Genomic DNA, 13,561 nt, shown 5'->3' on the forward strand with positions numbered 1-13,561 from the left:
TTTAAACCAAATTTAATACCCACTAGACATTAACTAGACATTGTATACGCAGTTTTAGTCTATTTTTCTTTCACAACAAAAATAGTTCTATCAAAAGGCAGGACAGAATCAAGAGTTGTGTCAAGCAGTACACATTAGCTGTTTTTTTTTTCTTCTTCCTGACTGAATGTGATTTTCAACAAATCAGCTGAGCAAATTATTCAATGACTCACTCTTGGGGCATTCACATGGAGTTTAAATTTTAATGCTTCTCATTTACAGTACTTTGCACGTCATGCATTATTGCTAAACTGAATTGTGGATTCGTTGTGTCTCATCACTGGCATTGTTTGTGTTAAGGCTAGATGGCAAACAGCAACAACTACTGGGCATGTGCACATCAAAATAGCATAATTTTTTTCATATTGTACAAAAATAATTACTATTTTTACATTATTATAAGGGGTAGTTTTAGTGTTGAGTAGGGTTTATATGTTAATAAAACAACCTAATAGGTAGAAAATTAAATGTATTGTTAACTTCCAGATTTAGCTTTTTTTTTTTTACGGCCAGCTTGTAACCGCAACAAAGACCGCAATCCCTTCTAGCCACAACCCATTGACTGCGGTCAGACTGCCTTTATGCAAGTAACATAGCACAGACGTTAGCCAGTTGTGTTCATGCAACACTGGAAAGGTAATGTGATTGGCTGTTGTCACTATGAAGGTCTGTCTTCACCAAGCTTCTGACATGCCCTCCATTAAGCCTTGACATCAACACTTCTTGTGAATGCCTCGTCATATACACAAAATGTCCCTTGTTGCCATTGCCATCTACTGGTGTAACAATATAACCAGCAAAAAATCCCCACCACTAATACTCAAACTGACTGTGAGACTGGAACTCCACAAAGAAAGACTAGCAGAGTGATACTAACAGTGAAAAGTCCCAGTACTGCTAATTACTCCTAGTCGTCTGATCAGCCAGTCAAATTTAAAAGGGTCCTTTTATGCTTTTTACACTTTAAACTTCCTTTAGTGCATATGTTGCTGTTTGTGCATGAATAAGATCTGTAAAGTCCACTCCAAAGGGATTTGTATTCTCTGTATCAGCACTATTTCTGATCTCCACGAATGCCTTGATTGTAGTCCACTTTGAGGATGGGTATTCAAGAAACTTAGCACATAGAACATCCTCATTTTTCATCACAGTAACTCTTGGCATTGGTTGTGAGGATATATTTCCATAGTAGCTTATAGACCATAGTTATTTGTAGCATAAAACACAAGCAATTTTAGTCTTGGGAGTTTCTTCACAACATTGCCAAAAAAATATTCCAAGAAAGTGATAGCTGAGAGAAGAGTGCAATTTTCAAATTTATTCTGTAAAAAAAATGAACAATTATATTATTAGACCTCCATAATGTATCATTCACACTCGTTTATGTACAGGTGCATCTCAGTAAATTAGAATGACGTGGAAAAGTTATTTCAGTAATTCATGACAGGGTCTGAATACCTAGGACCATGTGATATTTCAGTTTTTCTTTTTTAATAAATCTGCAAAAATGTTAATAATTCTGTTTTTTTTCTTCTGTCAATATGGGGTGGTGTGTGTACATTAATGAGGAAAAAATGAACTCAAATGATTTTAGCAAATGGCTGCAATATAACAAAGACTGAAATATTTAAGGGGGTCTGAATACTTTCCGTACCCACTGTATAATCTAAACTGTTCTTAAGAAAAAAAATGTAGAAAGGTTGTAGTAGTTTTTCATATTTAGCCTATATCCCTCTTCCTTGGCAGTAGGTTTAGATAAAGTTTACATGTTAATAATTTAGTAAATGTTCTAAGCTGAAGGCAATGCAAAACTGAACCAGAATGATCAAAGAAAGCACGTTAACTTGTGTGTGCAATGTGCCATTCAGCTACATAACTTACAGGTGTCCTGCAGTGAAGTTTTCCACATTACATTATTTTTACACAAAGACATGACTAGTACTTTTGGAAAAATAAATAAATAAATAATAAAAAATTAACTAAACTAATGTTGACTAAATTTGGGGTCAATGAAATATTGGCTCACAACGTAAATTAAAAAAAAAAATACAAATAAACAACAAAATACAAAACAAACACAGATCAAGAGGAAAATGCTGTTTATTAATATAAGCTGAAATAATCTCCATACCACATGGAAATACTTCCTCAATGATCACATACTATTAAAAGGATATTTCACACAAAAATGAAAATGTTATCGTTCATGCTGTTCCAAACCTGTAGGAATTTCTTTCTTCTGTTGAATGCAGAACATATTTTGAAGAATGTTGATAACCAAACAGCTGTTGGTAGCCATTGTTCTCTATTGTATAGCGAGTGTAGAAGAAGAAGAAAAAAAGAACTGTAGAAGACAATACTACCAGCAACTGTTTGGTTCCCAACATTTTTCTAAAAATATTCTTTTGTATTCACCAGAAGAAAGAAACTCAAACAGAAACAGATTTGGAACTATTTGAGGGTAAGTAAACGATGACATGATTTTCATTTGTGTGTCAACGATCCATTTTAAAGGCAAGGGAAAAAAGAATGAAAAAAAAAAAAAAACATTTAAAAGCCAGCAACATTGTTAAATCTCATTACAGTCATGTTCTTAATATCTGAACAATAAAGAGAAAGTTAAATTCACAAAGCATCATTTCCATTTAAACACCAAGAATGTCAAGAGATTTGCATAAACCCAGTGCTTGGTTGATGATGATGCTCCTTGGTTAAGAGACAAAGAGCATGGTGCTGACATTTTAATATCTGCTGATTCAAAAACTCTTAAACTTTAGAAACTTTAAATCCCCGCCAGTCATCCCCTTTACCCACCCCACCAAAAAGATCCTTGTATCCTTGTAAGAATAGCGTGTCCGGACATACTGTCCCCTCAAACTTGTGCAGATTCTTAATCCTTTTACAACATCTTATTTCTGCATCTAGTGTTAAACCTAGATGGAATTCAATTCCACACTCGAAACCTTGTAAGAAAATCTAGTAAGAATTAAAATTGTGTGTGTGGATCTGCAATTCACAGGCCTTTGTATACAGTCCCCTACTGAATTTTTAAAACAAGTAAAGACAAGAGGATGGAATATCAAGCATCTTTTACTGGACCTCATTAAGAATCATCAGGAAAGGTAAAATCAAAAAGTGGTAGGTCCTTCCACAACCTAAACAAAACTGTATTTGCACATAAAGAGACGGATAAAAAAATATTTAATGTGGAAAGTATAGTACATAGGTTCACTACAAATTGAATATTTGGTAAATGTGTGTCTGCTACGGATTAAAATACTAAAAAAAAATCCATAACCTTCAGTGCTTAGAGCTGGATTTCCATCAGCATCTTTTTTTCTCTCTTTCATTTATCAATTTTATTTTTTTTAATTCTCATGATCATAACACTGGAACTGGAACCCCTAATCATCCTGAGGAAATATCCAAGTCTATTGTCAGTGTGCAAGACAGTGACAAAATCATGTTGCTTTTGCAGAAACTAAAATTAAAGAAATCTAGGCATAAGTGCAACAAACAAGAACAATAAGCAAAATACAATGCAACACTGAAAAAAAATCCCAGAGTTCAGCAAGTAGTATACGCCTTCATTTGAAAAGGTTTTTTTTTTTTTGTTTTTTTTTTTTTTGATGGAAGATGCAAATTGCAAGTTTTTTTTCCCCTTGCATTCCTGTAATCAATTTCTTTTTTTGCAATTGAATCATTTGTAAACAACAGGTAGATTTAAAAATATATATTTTTTTGTTTTTGTTTTTTTTATAATGCAATTGAAATGATGAACACTCTTCAAAATGATAACTCTTGTGGGAATAAATCCACAGGAAAACCACTATGAAAATAAAATGTTACAGGTTTTAAACATTTTAGGATGAATAAAATATCCATAAAATCCTTGAGTAAACATTAGCACATGAATTGTCATCTCCCTTGCAGTTTTCACTTTTTCTTATATATATATATATATATATATATATATATATATATATATATATATATATATATATATATATATATATATATATATATATATATATATAGCTGAGCAAGGGAACAAAGACACTCAGTGCAATGCTAGATAGTTACCATGTTGGAACAATTTTTAAAACACAGGCACACACAATAACAGACAGTACAACCTACTGAATAAATCATAATTGCAGACAGTTGCCCCGTGACAAGAAGCAGTGATTAGAGAGCACACATTTTTTTTTTTAAGATCACTTTTTTTTTCGTGAAGAATGTTTAACCTTGTGAGCATGTTATCAAATAACTTGAAAGTGTCAGACCCAAACAAAAATCAAACAAAATATAAATTCACATTTTAAAATTGGCGCACTTTAATTCAAGTATCGGTGAAGATATATCTTTTGATATGTTTATGATTTTTCATTCTTTTCATTCTCTGCACAGAGACAAAAACATGGTTCATAATTATGGGTTTCAACATAGGTATACACAAATACTGCATGTATGTCCTGTGTCATTTCATTTTCAACATGCTACTCCATTAAGACTATTTGGTTCATATCTATCATTAATCGCTCTGTTGTTTTTTTCCCTTTAGGCAAATTCTCTTGAATGACACACTGTAAGGATCAAGGTCTATTGCTTATTTCAAATTATATTTCACCCAGTAGTTTCAAAAGGGAAGGAATCAGAGATTCATTTTTCTACATAATAAGTGTGATAATATACAGGATAATGTTTAGCTGTAGTCTACCTATGCTGGTTTCACCAGAGACTTTGACTGTTTGGAATTACAGCCACATTGTGGTTCACTGTCAGCCAGCTGCAACTGAGTTAGGAACAAGGCAGTTACATACACAGGCAACAGTGACCCCCCACCCCACCCAGAAGCAAAAAAAAAAATAAGTCAATGAACAATGTTATTATCTTAAGACACATCTGTTGAAATGTATTTTCCCAAAAGAAGAAGAAGAAGAAGAAAAAAAAAGGTTTATACAGCATAAAGGCCCAAAAAAACAGAGACTGAGATGGAAATGTACAGGTCGGGGCCCCAATTTTTTTTTTTTTTTTTATACAAACAAACGGTTAATACAGCATACACAAAAGGCACTCCAGCTTGCTGTCAACCTTCAGAATTTGACCAGCAAACAGGAGATAATTTCAGCAAGAAGTGCATTTTTAAATGTTATAGATCATTTTCCTTCATTGTTCACGTGTTTTTGTCAAACTTTTATATGTATGAAAAAAAAAATTATAATACTAAAAAGATATTAAAATGCTATTAAATTTTTTGGTATTCAAAAAAGTATGCCATTAGCATACCATAATCCCCAATGCTGTTAAAGTTCTTGTTTGTTATTAAGGATTCTTCCAATGACAGTAACAAGATTTATCACAAATAACCAGCATGAGGTGAAAAATATCTGACGAATATCCTCAACCCTTTTGAATCCAATCCCACCTCAAACACACAACAATCATCAAAGTGCCACCCAACAGAAGTGCTCAACAACAAAACGACACACATTGGAATTTAAGAGGTGAAGTCAAGAGATGCCACAGTGTACTCTACATATATCTATGTATATATTGGCACATGAGAGCATAAGGAGAATTCAACACAACCAGCAGCAGAGAGGTGAGATACACAGGTCCCATTTACTGTATAAACAAACTATTGGCTCTGCAGCAGTCCCTATTCAAAGGGATTGAGAAAACCTAAACTAGCCACCCTCCTAAATGTATTGCCCCACTGATAAATATCCTCTTGCGTTTCTTTAATGTACACTTTATAAGCTTCATACACATCATTTGATGTGTAAAGCTTACTAATGATAAATCTCCAAAACGATCGGCTTTCAATAAACATAAATTTAGCAAATCCTGTCATGCCCTGAGATTATACTGAAATGAGATTGATCAAATTCAGCAGAATTAACACACAGACCTCCAAAAATAAAACTGGCTTAGTGTCAGACAACATGTAAGAAAGTATTACGGGAGGAGGACTGTGAGATATTTCCAACTTTCTTTCGAAGCCACAGATTGGCACAGGACGGACATTACTTGCCCATCTTCTCTAACTTTGCATAGTGACTGCATGGCATGTGCTATAGTTAAAGAACCAGTGGCAGAAAGAGTCTGGCCATAGAAACACTGGGCTTTTTCAAGTATGAGTGGCTTGTCTCGATTACAGGGTTGGCTTCACTGAGGCCACATAAGAGAAAGAGAATGCTAGCAGCTGAGTTAGAGGTGGGAAACCCAGGGTGAGGTCACACATGCACATCAACAAAAGAGGCCTAAATTAACTAAGAACACTGTTAACAACAAAAACAAATATGGCCCACATCATTGATTTTCGTTTCCATTCCTTACACAGGAAAACTTTACAGAGGCACCCCTTTTAAAGTGTATCTGCATATGAGCACTGCAAGGCAGTTAAAGATCACTGCATGAAGTTCACAACACTGGCAATTCCATTCAGTCTCAAACTCCAGCGAAAAACATCACACAAGACCACGCGAAGGGAAGGAGTAGGTAACGGCGCATGAGGTGTGATGTTATCCAGAGAAGGAACGGGGAGACATTTGAAGATCCGTACCCAAATTACTACAACAAGGACGCAAATGATAAAGGATGAGGACAACATCCACATCATGACGTCATTAATGTCCTTTTTTGCATTCCATTGTACTAGGTGTGCGGAGAGAGTTTGCCTTTTAAGTTCACACACTGAGGCACTAACACACCACACATCCTCCTTTTCAAATCCAACCAAATCGGGGAGCCTTCTTCAGACAGATAAAGACATCTGACTTTCATTCGAGTAACAATGACATTCACTTTGATACAGAGGGTGGAAAAGTACAGACAAATATGTTTTTCTGAATACCAGTAAGGTTAAAAAAAAAAAAAAACAAAAAAAAAAAAGTTGCCCTAAGAAGTTTTTTTTTTTGTTGTTTTTTTTAACCATACGCATAACTGTAATAAGTGCTATGATAATACCCCATTTAAGAAGAGACATAGAACGCACAGATGTATTTTATGTTTGTACCAAATGCTAAGTTCTCTTACTCTATACTGCATTAAGAGAAACCCATTGTATTTGGTATTGTGCCTGATTCCCGTGTCATGTGCCTCCGCTCTGGATTCCGTTTCTGTTCGGTGAAGAAGTGGCTGGGAGACTGTGTTATCCCACACATGCTGAGTTTATGCATGGAGTGACGTCAAACACAATTAACAGTTCCTCCTTTCCACGCAAATACCGAAACGCCAGCAAGCCAGACAAACAGAGGCGAGGTGGGAAAATCAGTTCAGAGGTTAAATTCTTCCAAAATCTTCCAGAGAGAGAGAGAGAGAGAGAGAGAGAGAAAAGAGGAGTCTTAAGTTTCAGTAAGCTTCAGTTTGGACTGAAGAAAGGGTCTCTGGCTTCTATTGCACAATGCATCAGAATGAGTTTCTTGTCTCGGTTGTCTCTCAATACAATGGCAGATCAGATCCATAACATAGTAACTGTATAACTTCTGATTGATTCAGCACTGAAGTCCATTAGGTATAAAAAAAAAAAAAAAGCCTCCACTGAGTGTTTTTGACAGTGGTTATGTACTCGTGCACAGATGCTTGGTCAAATTCCAGCAGACATTGACATTCATTCATCTACATCAAAGCTTAAAATCCAGCTTATTTTTTTTTTAACCATACACATATTAAAAAACAAAACACCGACTGGCTTGAGTAAATAGAAATCATAGAGCAGTGCAGCTCCCTTTTGTAAAACTAAGATAATTGAAGAAAAAAGATCATTGGTGATTCGTCACGCTGACAGGCCACTGCTAGGAGTGTTCTTCTCATTTGCTCTGGCCTATTCGCTGGCTCAGAAACAGAACTGTGCAAGATACAAAGTTTTTTTTGTTTTGTTTTATAAAATAAGTTTTTAAGGAGGAACTGGAGAGAGAGCACTTATGGCTAATAGAAGTTCTGAAGAAACTGCAAAGTTTAAAACCAAATAGTACCAGGATCATTTCAATCATCAGAACAGTGTCGTTACAGAGTGTCGTGAGGTTTCACTGTGCCTGGGTCGCTTTCAGATGGCTGCCTCGTTGATGGCTTCTCCTGAACTACACTTTTGAGCAAAAAACCCTTTGGAAATAAAAGTGCATCAAAAGGCTTCTGCTTCTATTGATTCTTGCTTCTCAAGGTCTTTGAACACTAAGAACAAAATCCACAAACACAACAAACAGTCTGACGTCAAAAAAAAAATAAAAACAGGACAAATAAACAGCAGTGGATGGTTTGCAGCTTTGTTTCACCTTAAACCTCCATTATAGCTCCACAGAAAGTGATTATCGCCACATTGATTTGCTTGGGTTTTAATCCATTAGGGCTCTTGACTTTGTTGGTCTATGATGTCTGATACATCTTACATGCTCTCTCCGCTCAGCAGGTCTCCCGGGAGCAGAGTGTTCATTGGGATGGGGCTGCCAATTACCCTGGCATCGTCTTCATTTTGGGGACCCCACAAACTGGAGTACTGTGGCCCACTGCCCCACAGCAGGTTGCCTCCATGTCCGCTGTTGCTGTTCCCGGTACTACAGACTGTCTTGGTACCTCTACCTCCTCCACCCCTGCTCCAGAGGCCTGTGGGGTGGCTGGCAGCAGGGTTGCCCAGCCGGGGTTGATTGGAGCCTGGTGCTTGGCTGGCCTGCCAGCTGGTGGTGGGGGTGAGGGACTGGCCCTGTGCAAAGAAGCGGTTCACATCGTCCTCACTGGCAAACTCTGCCAGGATGGTAGTGTTACCCAGCACACACCTTGAGAGGTAGACAAACAATTGGAAGGGATTCGAGCATTTCTGATGGATAATACATAAAATCAGCTTGAAGAGAGAAAGACAATGCGCATTTATCTAGAAGGTTTTCAAAAAATATAGAACTTGAATTTAGAAAAAAAAAAGGCATACAGCTAACACTCTAAATCGTAAATATAACCATAAATCTGTTCTTGAACATCCTCTCAGGTCCTGTCACAAATGGCACGCTTACAAGACCAGCCACATGCACATGACTGTAAAGTAGGGCTCCTTAGCAGACTTTTAACCAACAGTCAAAGCGGCATTATGTTACAAAAGTGTGGATTCCGTGGGGTTTAGGTTGCCATTTGGGACAACGCCTCAGAGATGTATGATGTAGAAAAGCTTGTAGTCTTACATGTGCAGGGATTTTTGGGCTTTGGCAGTCTCCTCCTTGGAGCTGTAACGTACAGCAGCAATGCCCTGTGTCAGGTTCAGATGGAAGGTAATGAGAGGGCCGTGCTGCATGCACAGAGTCCGCAGGGTGGAGCCATCAATCTGATGCAAGCATATACAGAAATTATTAAATGAATTGTTAGACATATTCAAGTGCTAAAGTGCTGTTCGGTGAGTATCTGTTCTTCCAAAAACATGCACGGAATAGTGAAAAAGACCTGCACAGAATGTAAAGGGTTTTGAAATGCCCTATTTACGATTATTAACATATTATACACACATAATTCTGTGTCTCGTTGCTAGGTGGTGAGTTAGAGACAGATAAAAACAATGTGTTCTAAAATCCTCTATTATATGCCTGTATAGCTAAAAAGCTCATATTTTAATGCTGAAAAATGATACATGGATGCCACTGTAAACTCATTCTTAGAAAATGGTCGGCAGTGTTTTGAAACTGAAATTGTCGAGGTTTGCTGTGTCAAAACTTTTATACTCATATAAGAGATGCTGAAAAAACAGCAAGACATTTTGCAACAGTAAAGAAAAAGTATTTACATTTTTTTTTAAATTTACGTTGCAAAACAATTAAATAGCAGCACAGTGGAACACAAACAGTATAGTGCATAATGCTTCATAAAACACTTTTGTTACATAAAAAGTGACATACTGTATAGTTCTGTAATTTCATGCGATATGAATCGAAATAAGTAATATTCCTTTTTACAGTAATATAAATGATTTGCGCTATGCACCTGAGGAGTGAGGTTTCTCAGCACCAGCCAGCTGCTTCCTCTGTTGGAACTGTCAGTGCTCCAAGTTCCTCCTTCTATAACAAAAATTACAAAGAGACAGGTCTTGAGAGACATGTTACAGCTCAGCATATTTTCAACTAAATTCTTGACTTCTATACATTTGCAAATTTAAACACATAACTTGAGACAGAGTCTGACTGGTCGGTCACACTACAGCAGAACAGAACGTAAGCAACTGGTTGTGCTGCTTTTTACCACACAGGTGTACTGAGGATTTACCTGAGGAGTACGAGCTGTTCCAGCCCTGGCTGAGGCCAAGAGAGTTCCCTCCCCAGGTGGAGGAGGGCTTGGTGTTGGTCAGACCTGGAGGGGGACGTGAGGGAGCACTGGAGTTACGTGTCCCTGGGGAAACCTTCCATAACTCATGAGATAAAGAGGCCTGTGTGTGGGAGATGGGTCCAGGGGACCAAGTAGACTTCATTTCCAAGAGTTTACCTGAAGAAAAGGAGGAGACAAAGAAAGAGAAGGACAAATTAATAACAGCAGTAGGTACAGTCACCACCCATTGTTGCCTCTAAGGATTGGTTAAAACAAAATGACAACAGCAATTTGTTTCTGCTTTGGGTTATGCAAACAGGCACAGTGGGGTAGAGAAAGACCATTCAAATGGCAATTTATTTCAAATAAATGCAGTTCTTTTTACATTTCTATTCATCAAAGAATGCAGATTTTTTAAAATCAGTTTCAACAAATATATTAACCAGCATAAGTATTATTTTATTACTTAGATTTAGTTATTGAGCAGCAAAACATCTTACAAGAATGATGAGACACTGAAGACTGTACTAATGGCTGCTGAACATACAGCTTTGCCATTACGTTATTTATTCCTGTGTTGAGAAACATTAATTAATTAAACGATTTTCACAATATCACTGTTTTGTTTTGGTGTATTTTTAAACAAATAAAACCAGACTACTTAAACCAAAAATATTTAATTAAGAAACATAAAAAAATATTACTGATCCTAAAGCTTAGTAGTAAATAGCTAAACATGTTGACAGTATGACCAGTTTTATCGAAACGGGAAATCAGGGAAACTGTGTGTTTAGAGAGACTTGATTCAACAGAATGATGTAAGAAATGAAGTGTTCAACTTTTCGTAAGTGACCAACATTTTTTATAATATTGTTCATTTTTATTATACGATTATTCTTAATGAATGCTTGTATACTGCAACCTTTAATGTTTTAAACAATAAAATATTCAGTCTTACAAAGTATCTCACTGACCTTTTCAAATGCTACATGCTCTGAATGGTCTCAGATATATGCAGATGCATATATATACAGACCAAAAGTTTGGACACACCTTCTCATTCAAAGAGTTTTCTTTATTATCATGACTATGAAAATTGTAGAGTCACAATGAAGGCATCAAGGGCTATTTGACCAAGAAGGAGAGTGATGGGGTGCTGCGCCAGATGACCTGGCCTCCACAGTCACCGGACATGAACCCAATCGAGATGGTTTAGGGGTGAGCTGGATCGCAGACTGAAGGCAAAAGGGCCAACAAGTGCTAAGCATCTCTCGGTGAACTCCTTCAAGACTGTTTGAAGACCATTTCAGGTGACTACCTCTTTAAGCTCATCAAGAGAATGCCAAGAGTGTGCAAAGCAGTAATCAAAGCAAAATGGGGCTACTTTGAAGAACCTAGAATATGACATATTTTCAGTTGTTTCACACTTTTTTGTAATTCCACATGTGTTAATTCATAGCTTTGATGCCTTCAGTGTGAATCTACAATTTTCATAGTCATGAAAATAAAGAAAACTCTTTGAATAAGAAGGTGCGTCCAAACTTTTGGTCTGTACTGTATATATACACACACATACACAAATTACAATTAGTTTGTAGTTTCTGACAATGACCAACATTTAAAACAGGAAGAAGTATAACAGAACAAAAGAGAATGTGGGTTTTAGGAGAACACAGACTTGATGAGGGAACTGTCTAGGTGTAAGGACAGGGGCCAAATAAGGGTATAAGTAGGTCTAGTTTGGGGCAGGGTCATTTAGGATTGAGTGCTGTACCTGAATTGTTAGCATCCCTTTCGTTCTGAGAGGACAGACCAAACGAGTTACAGGCACTGACTAGCCACTCACTCGAGGAAGACATAGTCCCATTCTGAGATGGGGATAAGGCTATTATGGGTATTTGTCCCAAACAGACAGCAAAAGGGGCAGGGAGAAACAGGGAAATACATTTACTTTGTAATGAAACAGGGAAATACATTTACTGTGTAATGATCCCTAAAATAGTGATTTCTGTTATAGCTTTTATTAATAAGCAAGACAGTTCAACTCTGATTTAGCAGTAAAAATGAAATCAAAATTTAAAGTAACAAGCTCTGTTGGTCTGTTATAACTTATGTCATAAGCCATCAATCATTCCTTACCTCCATTCCTGTCACGTAACAGGTAGCGATTCACATCCTGTATGCTAGTGTTAATGGTGGGGCCACTTGGAACGCTTCCTGGGGTCATGTTGGGGTCATTCTCGGGGTCAACATTCTGCAGACCTTTCCATGGCACCCCAGGGCAGAATTCTGAAAGAAAGCAAGAACAAAATTGGTTTTCCAGAGTAAAATTCTAAGTATATAACAGGAGTCTGCAACCTTTTGGTCATGTAGTTCCATGTTTAATTTTTCCGTTTAATCACTGTGTCTTCCCATACACATAAAAAACATGGCCATGTTATGTGCAGACCAGGCTCTATGGTTTGGTATGCATGTGCTTTGCAGATTAGTTGCCATCATAGAGTGAAAGTATATCATTTGAACTTGTGTCTAAGATTGCCAAATTAAACATTCAAGTGCAAGAAAAGGAATCTCACAACAGTCGGTTATGACTTAAGTGAACGCAAACAGAAGAGAAAGAAATCGCATGTGTAACAGTATATTGGATCCGTGCATTAGGTCTTAGAGGGACAGCAGCCAATAATTATTTGCTACTAGGGTTGCACGATTAATCGAACGTGATTTATTGTGATTGTCATGTGCATTTAGTCAGTAAAGGTTCTGTGATTAGCAGTAAATCTCCATCACCTGATTTCAGGTGGAGCAGCATTTACTACGCAGAGCCATAGTTCTCTGACAAGCCATGCAAAATCGTGTTCATAATCACAGACGATATTAATTGTAGGATTATGAAATCAACTAAATCGTTCTCTAATTGTAATTATCCATAATGAATTTTAATTATAATAATACGTACATATAACATGTAACAAGGACACCTTGAAATAAAGTTTTACCCAAAGAAAAAACTATATTTAATTTATACAGTGAATACTTTGCAGTGCTAATTTAAACTGAATTATTATATTTCTGTACCTGAAATCTAGTGCACATTTGTTTACTAGTGCTGGTTATTTCTCACACTTTGTAAGTATTTAAAGCTTCTAATTTAATAAATTGTGAGGAATCAGGCTATGCATGCAAGTTGGTATGAGGGTTTGAGGGACTTTAATCAAATTAAATACCTCTTTGCTATTGGTTGTGT

At 36.7% G+C, this 13,561-nt stretch overlaps 1 protein-coding gene across 7 annotated transcripts in view; it reads right to left on the reverse strand.

Moving 5' to 3' along the window:
• Positions 1–4,352: 4,352 nt before the first annotated feature.
• The window catches only part of LOC113050701 (trinucleotide repeat-containing gene 6C protein-like), a 69,062-nt gene continuing 59,853 nt past the window's right edge, over positions 4,353–13,561 (reverse strand). For 4 of the 7 annotated variants that reach the window (XM_026213935.1, XM_026213932.1, XM_026213934.1 and 1 more), the window contains 6 exons: positions 12,457–12,606; positions 12,092–12,202; positions 10,279–10,494; positions 10,000–10,073; positions 9,210–9,349; positions 8,426–8,813 (listed from right to left, as the gene is read on the reverse strand). In XM_026213935.1, coding sequence (XP_026069720.1) covers positions 8,426–8,813; positions 9,210–9,349; positions 10,000–10,073; positions 10,279–10,494; positions 12,092–12,202; positions 12,457–12,606 — 1,079 coding nt within the window. Of the gene's footprint in view, positions 8,814–9,209; positions 9,350–9,999; positions 10,074–10,278; positions 10,495–12,091; positions 12,203–12,456; positions 12,607–13,561 lie in introns of all 7 variants that reach the window. The other 3 variants (XR_003276803.1, XM_026213931.1, XM_026213933.1) reach the window with 3 other exon arrangements.

Source organism: Carassius auratus, chromosome 31 (genome assembly GCF_003368295.1).
Source record: "Carassius auratus strain Wakin chromosome 31, ASM336829v1, whole genome shotgun sequence".
Taxonomy (NCBI): domain Eukaryota; kingdom Metazoa; phylum Chordata; class Actinopteri; order Cypriniformes; family Cyprinidae; genus Carassius; species Carassius auratus.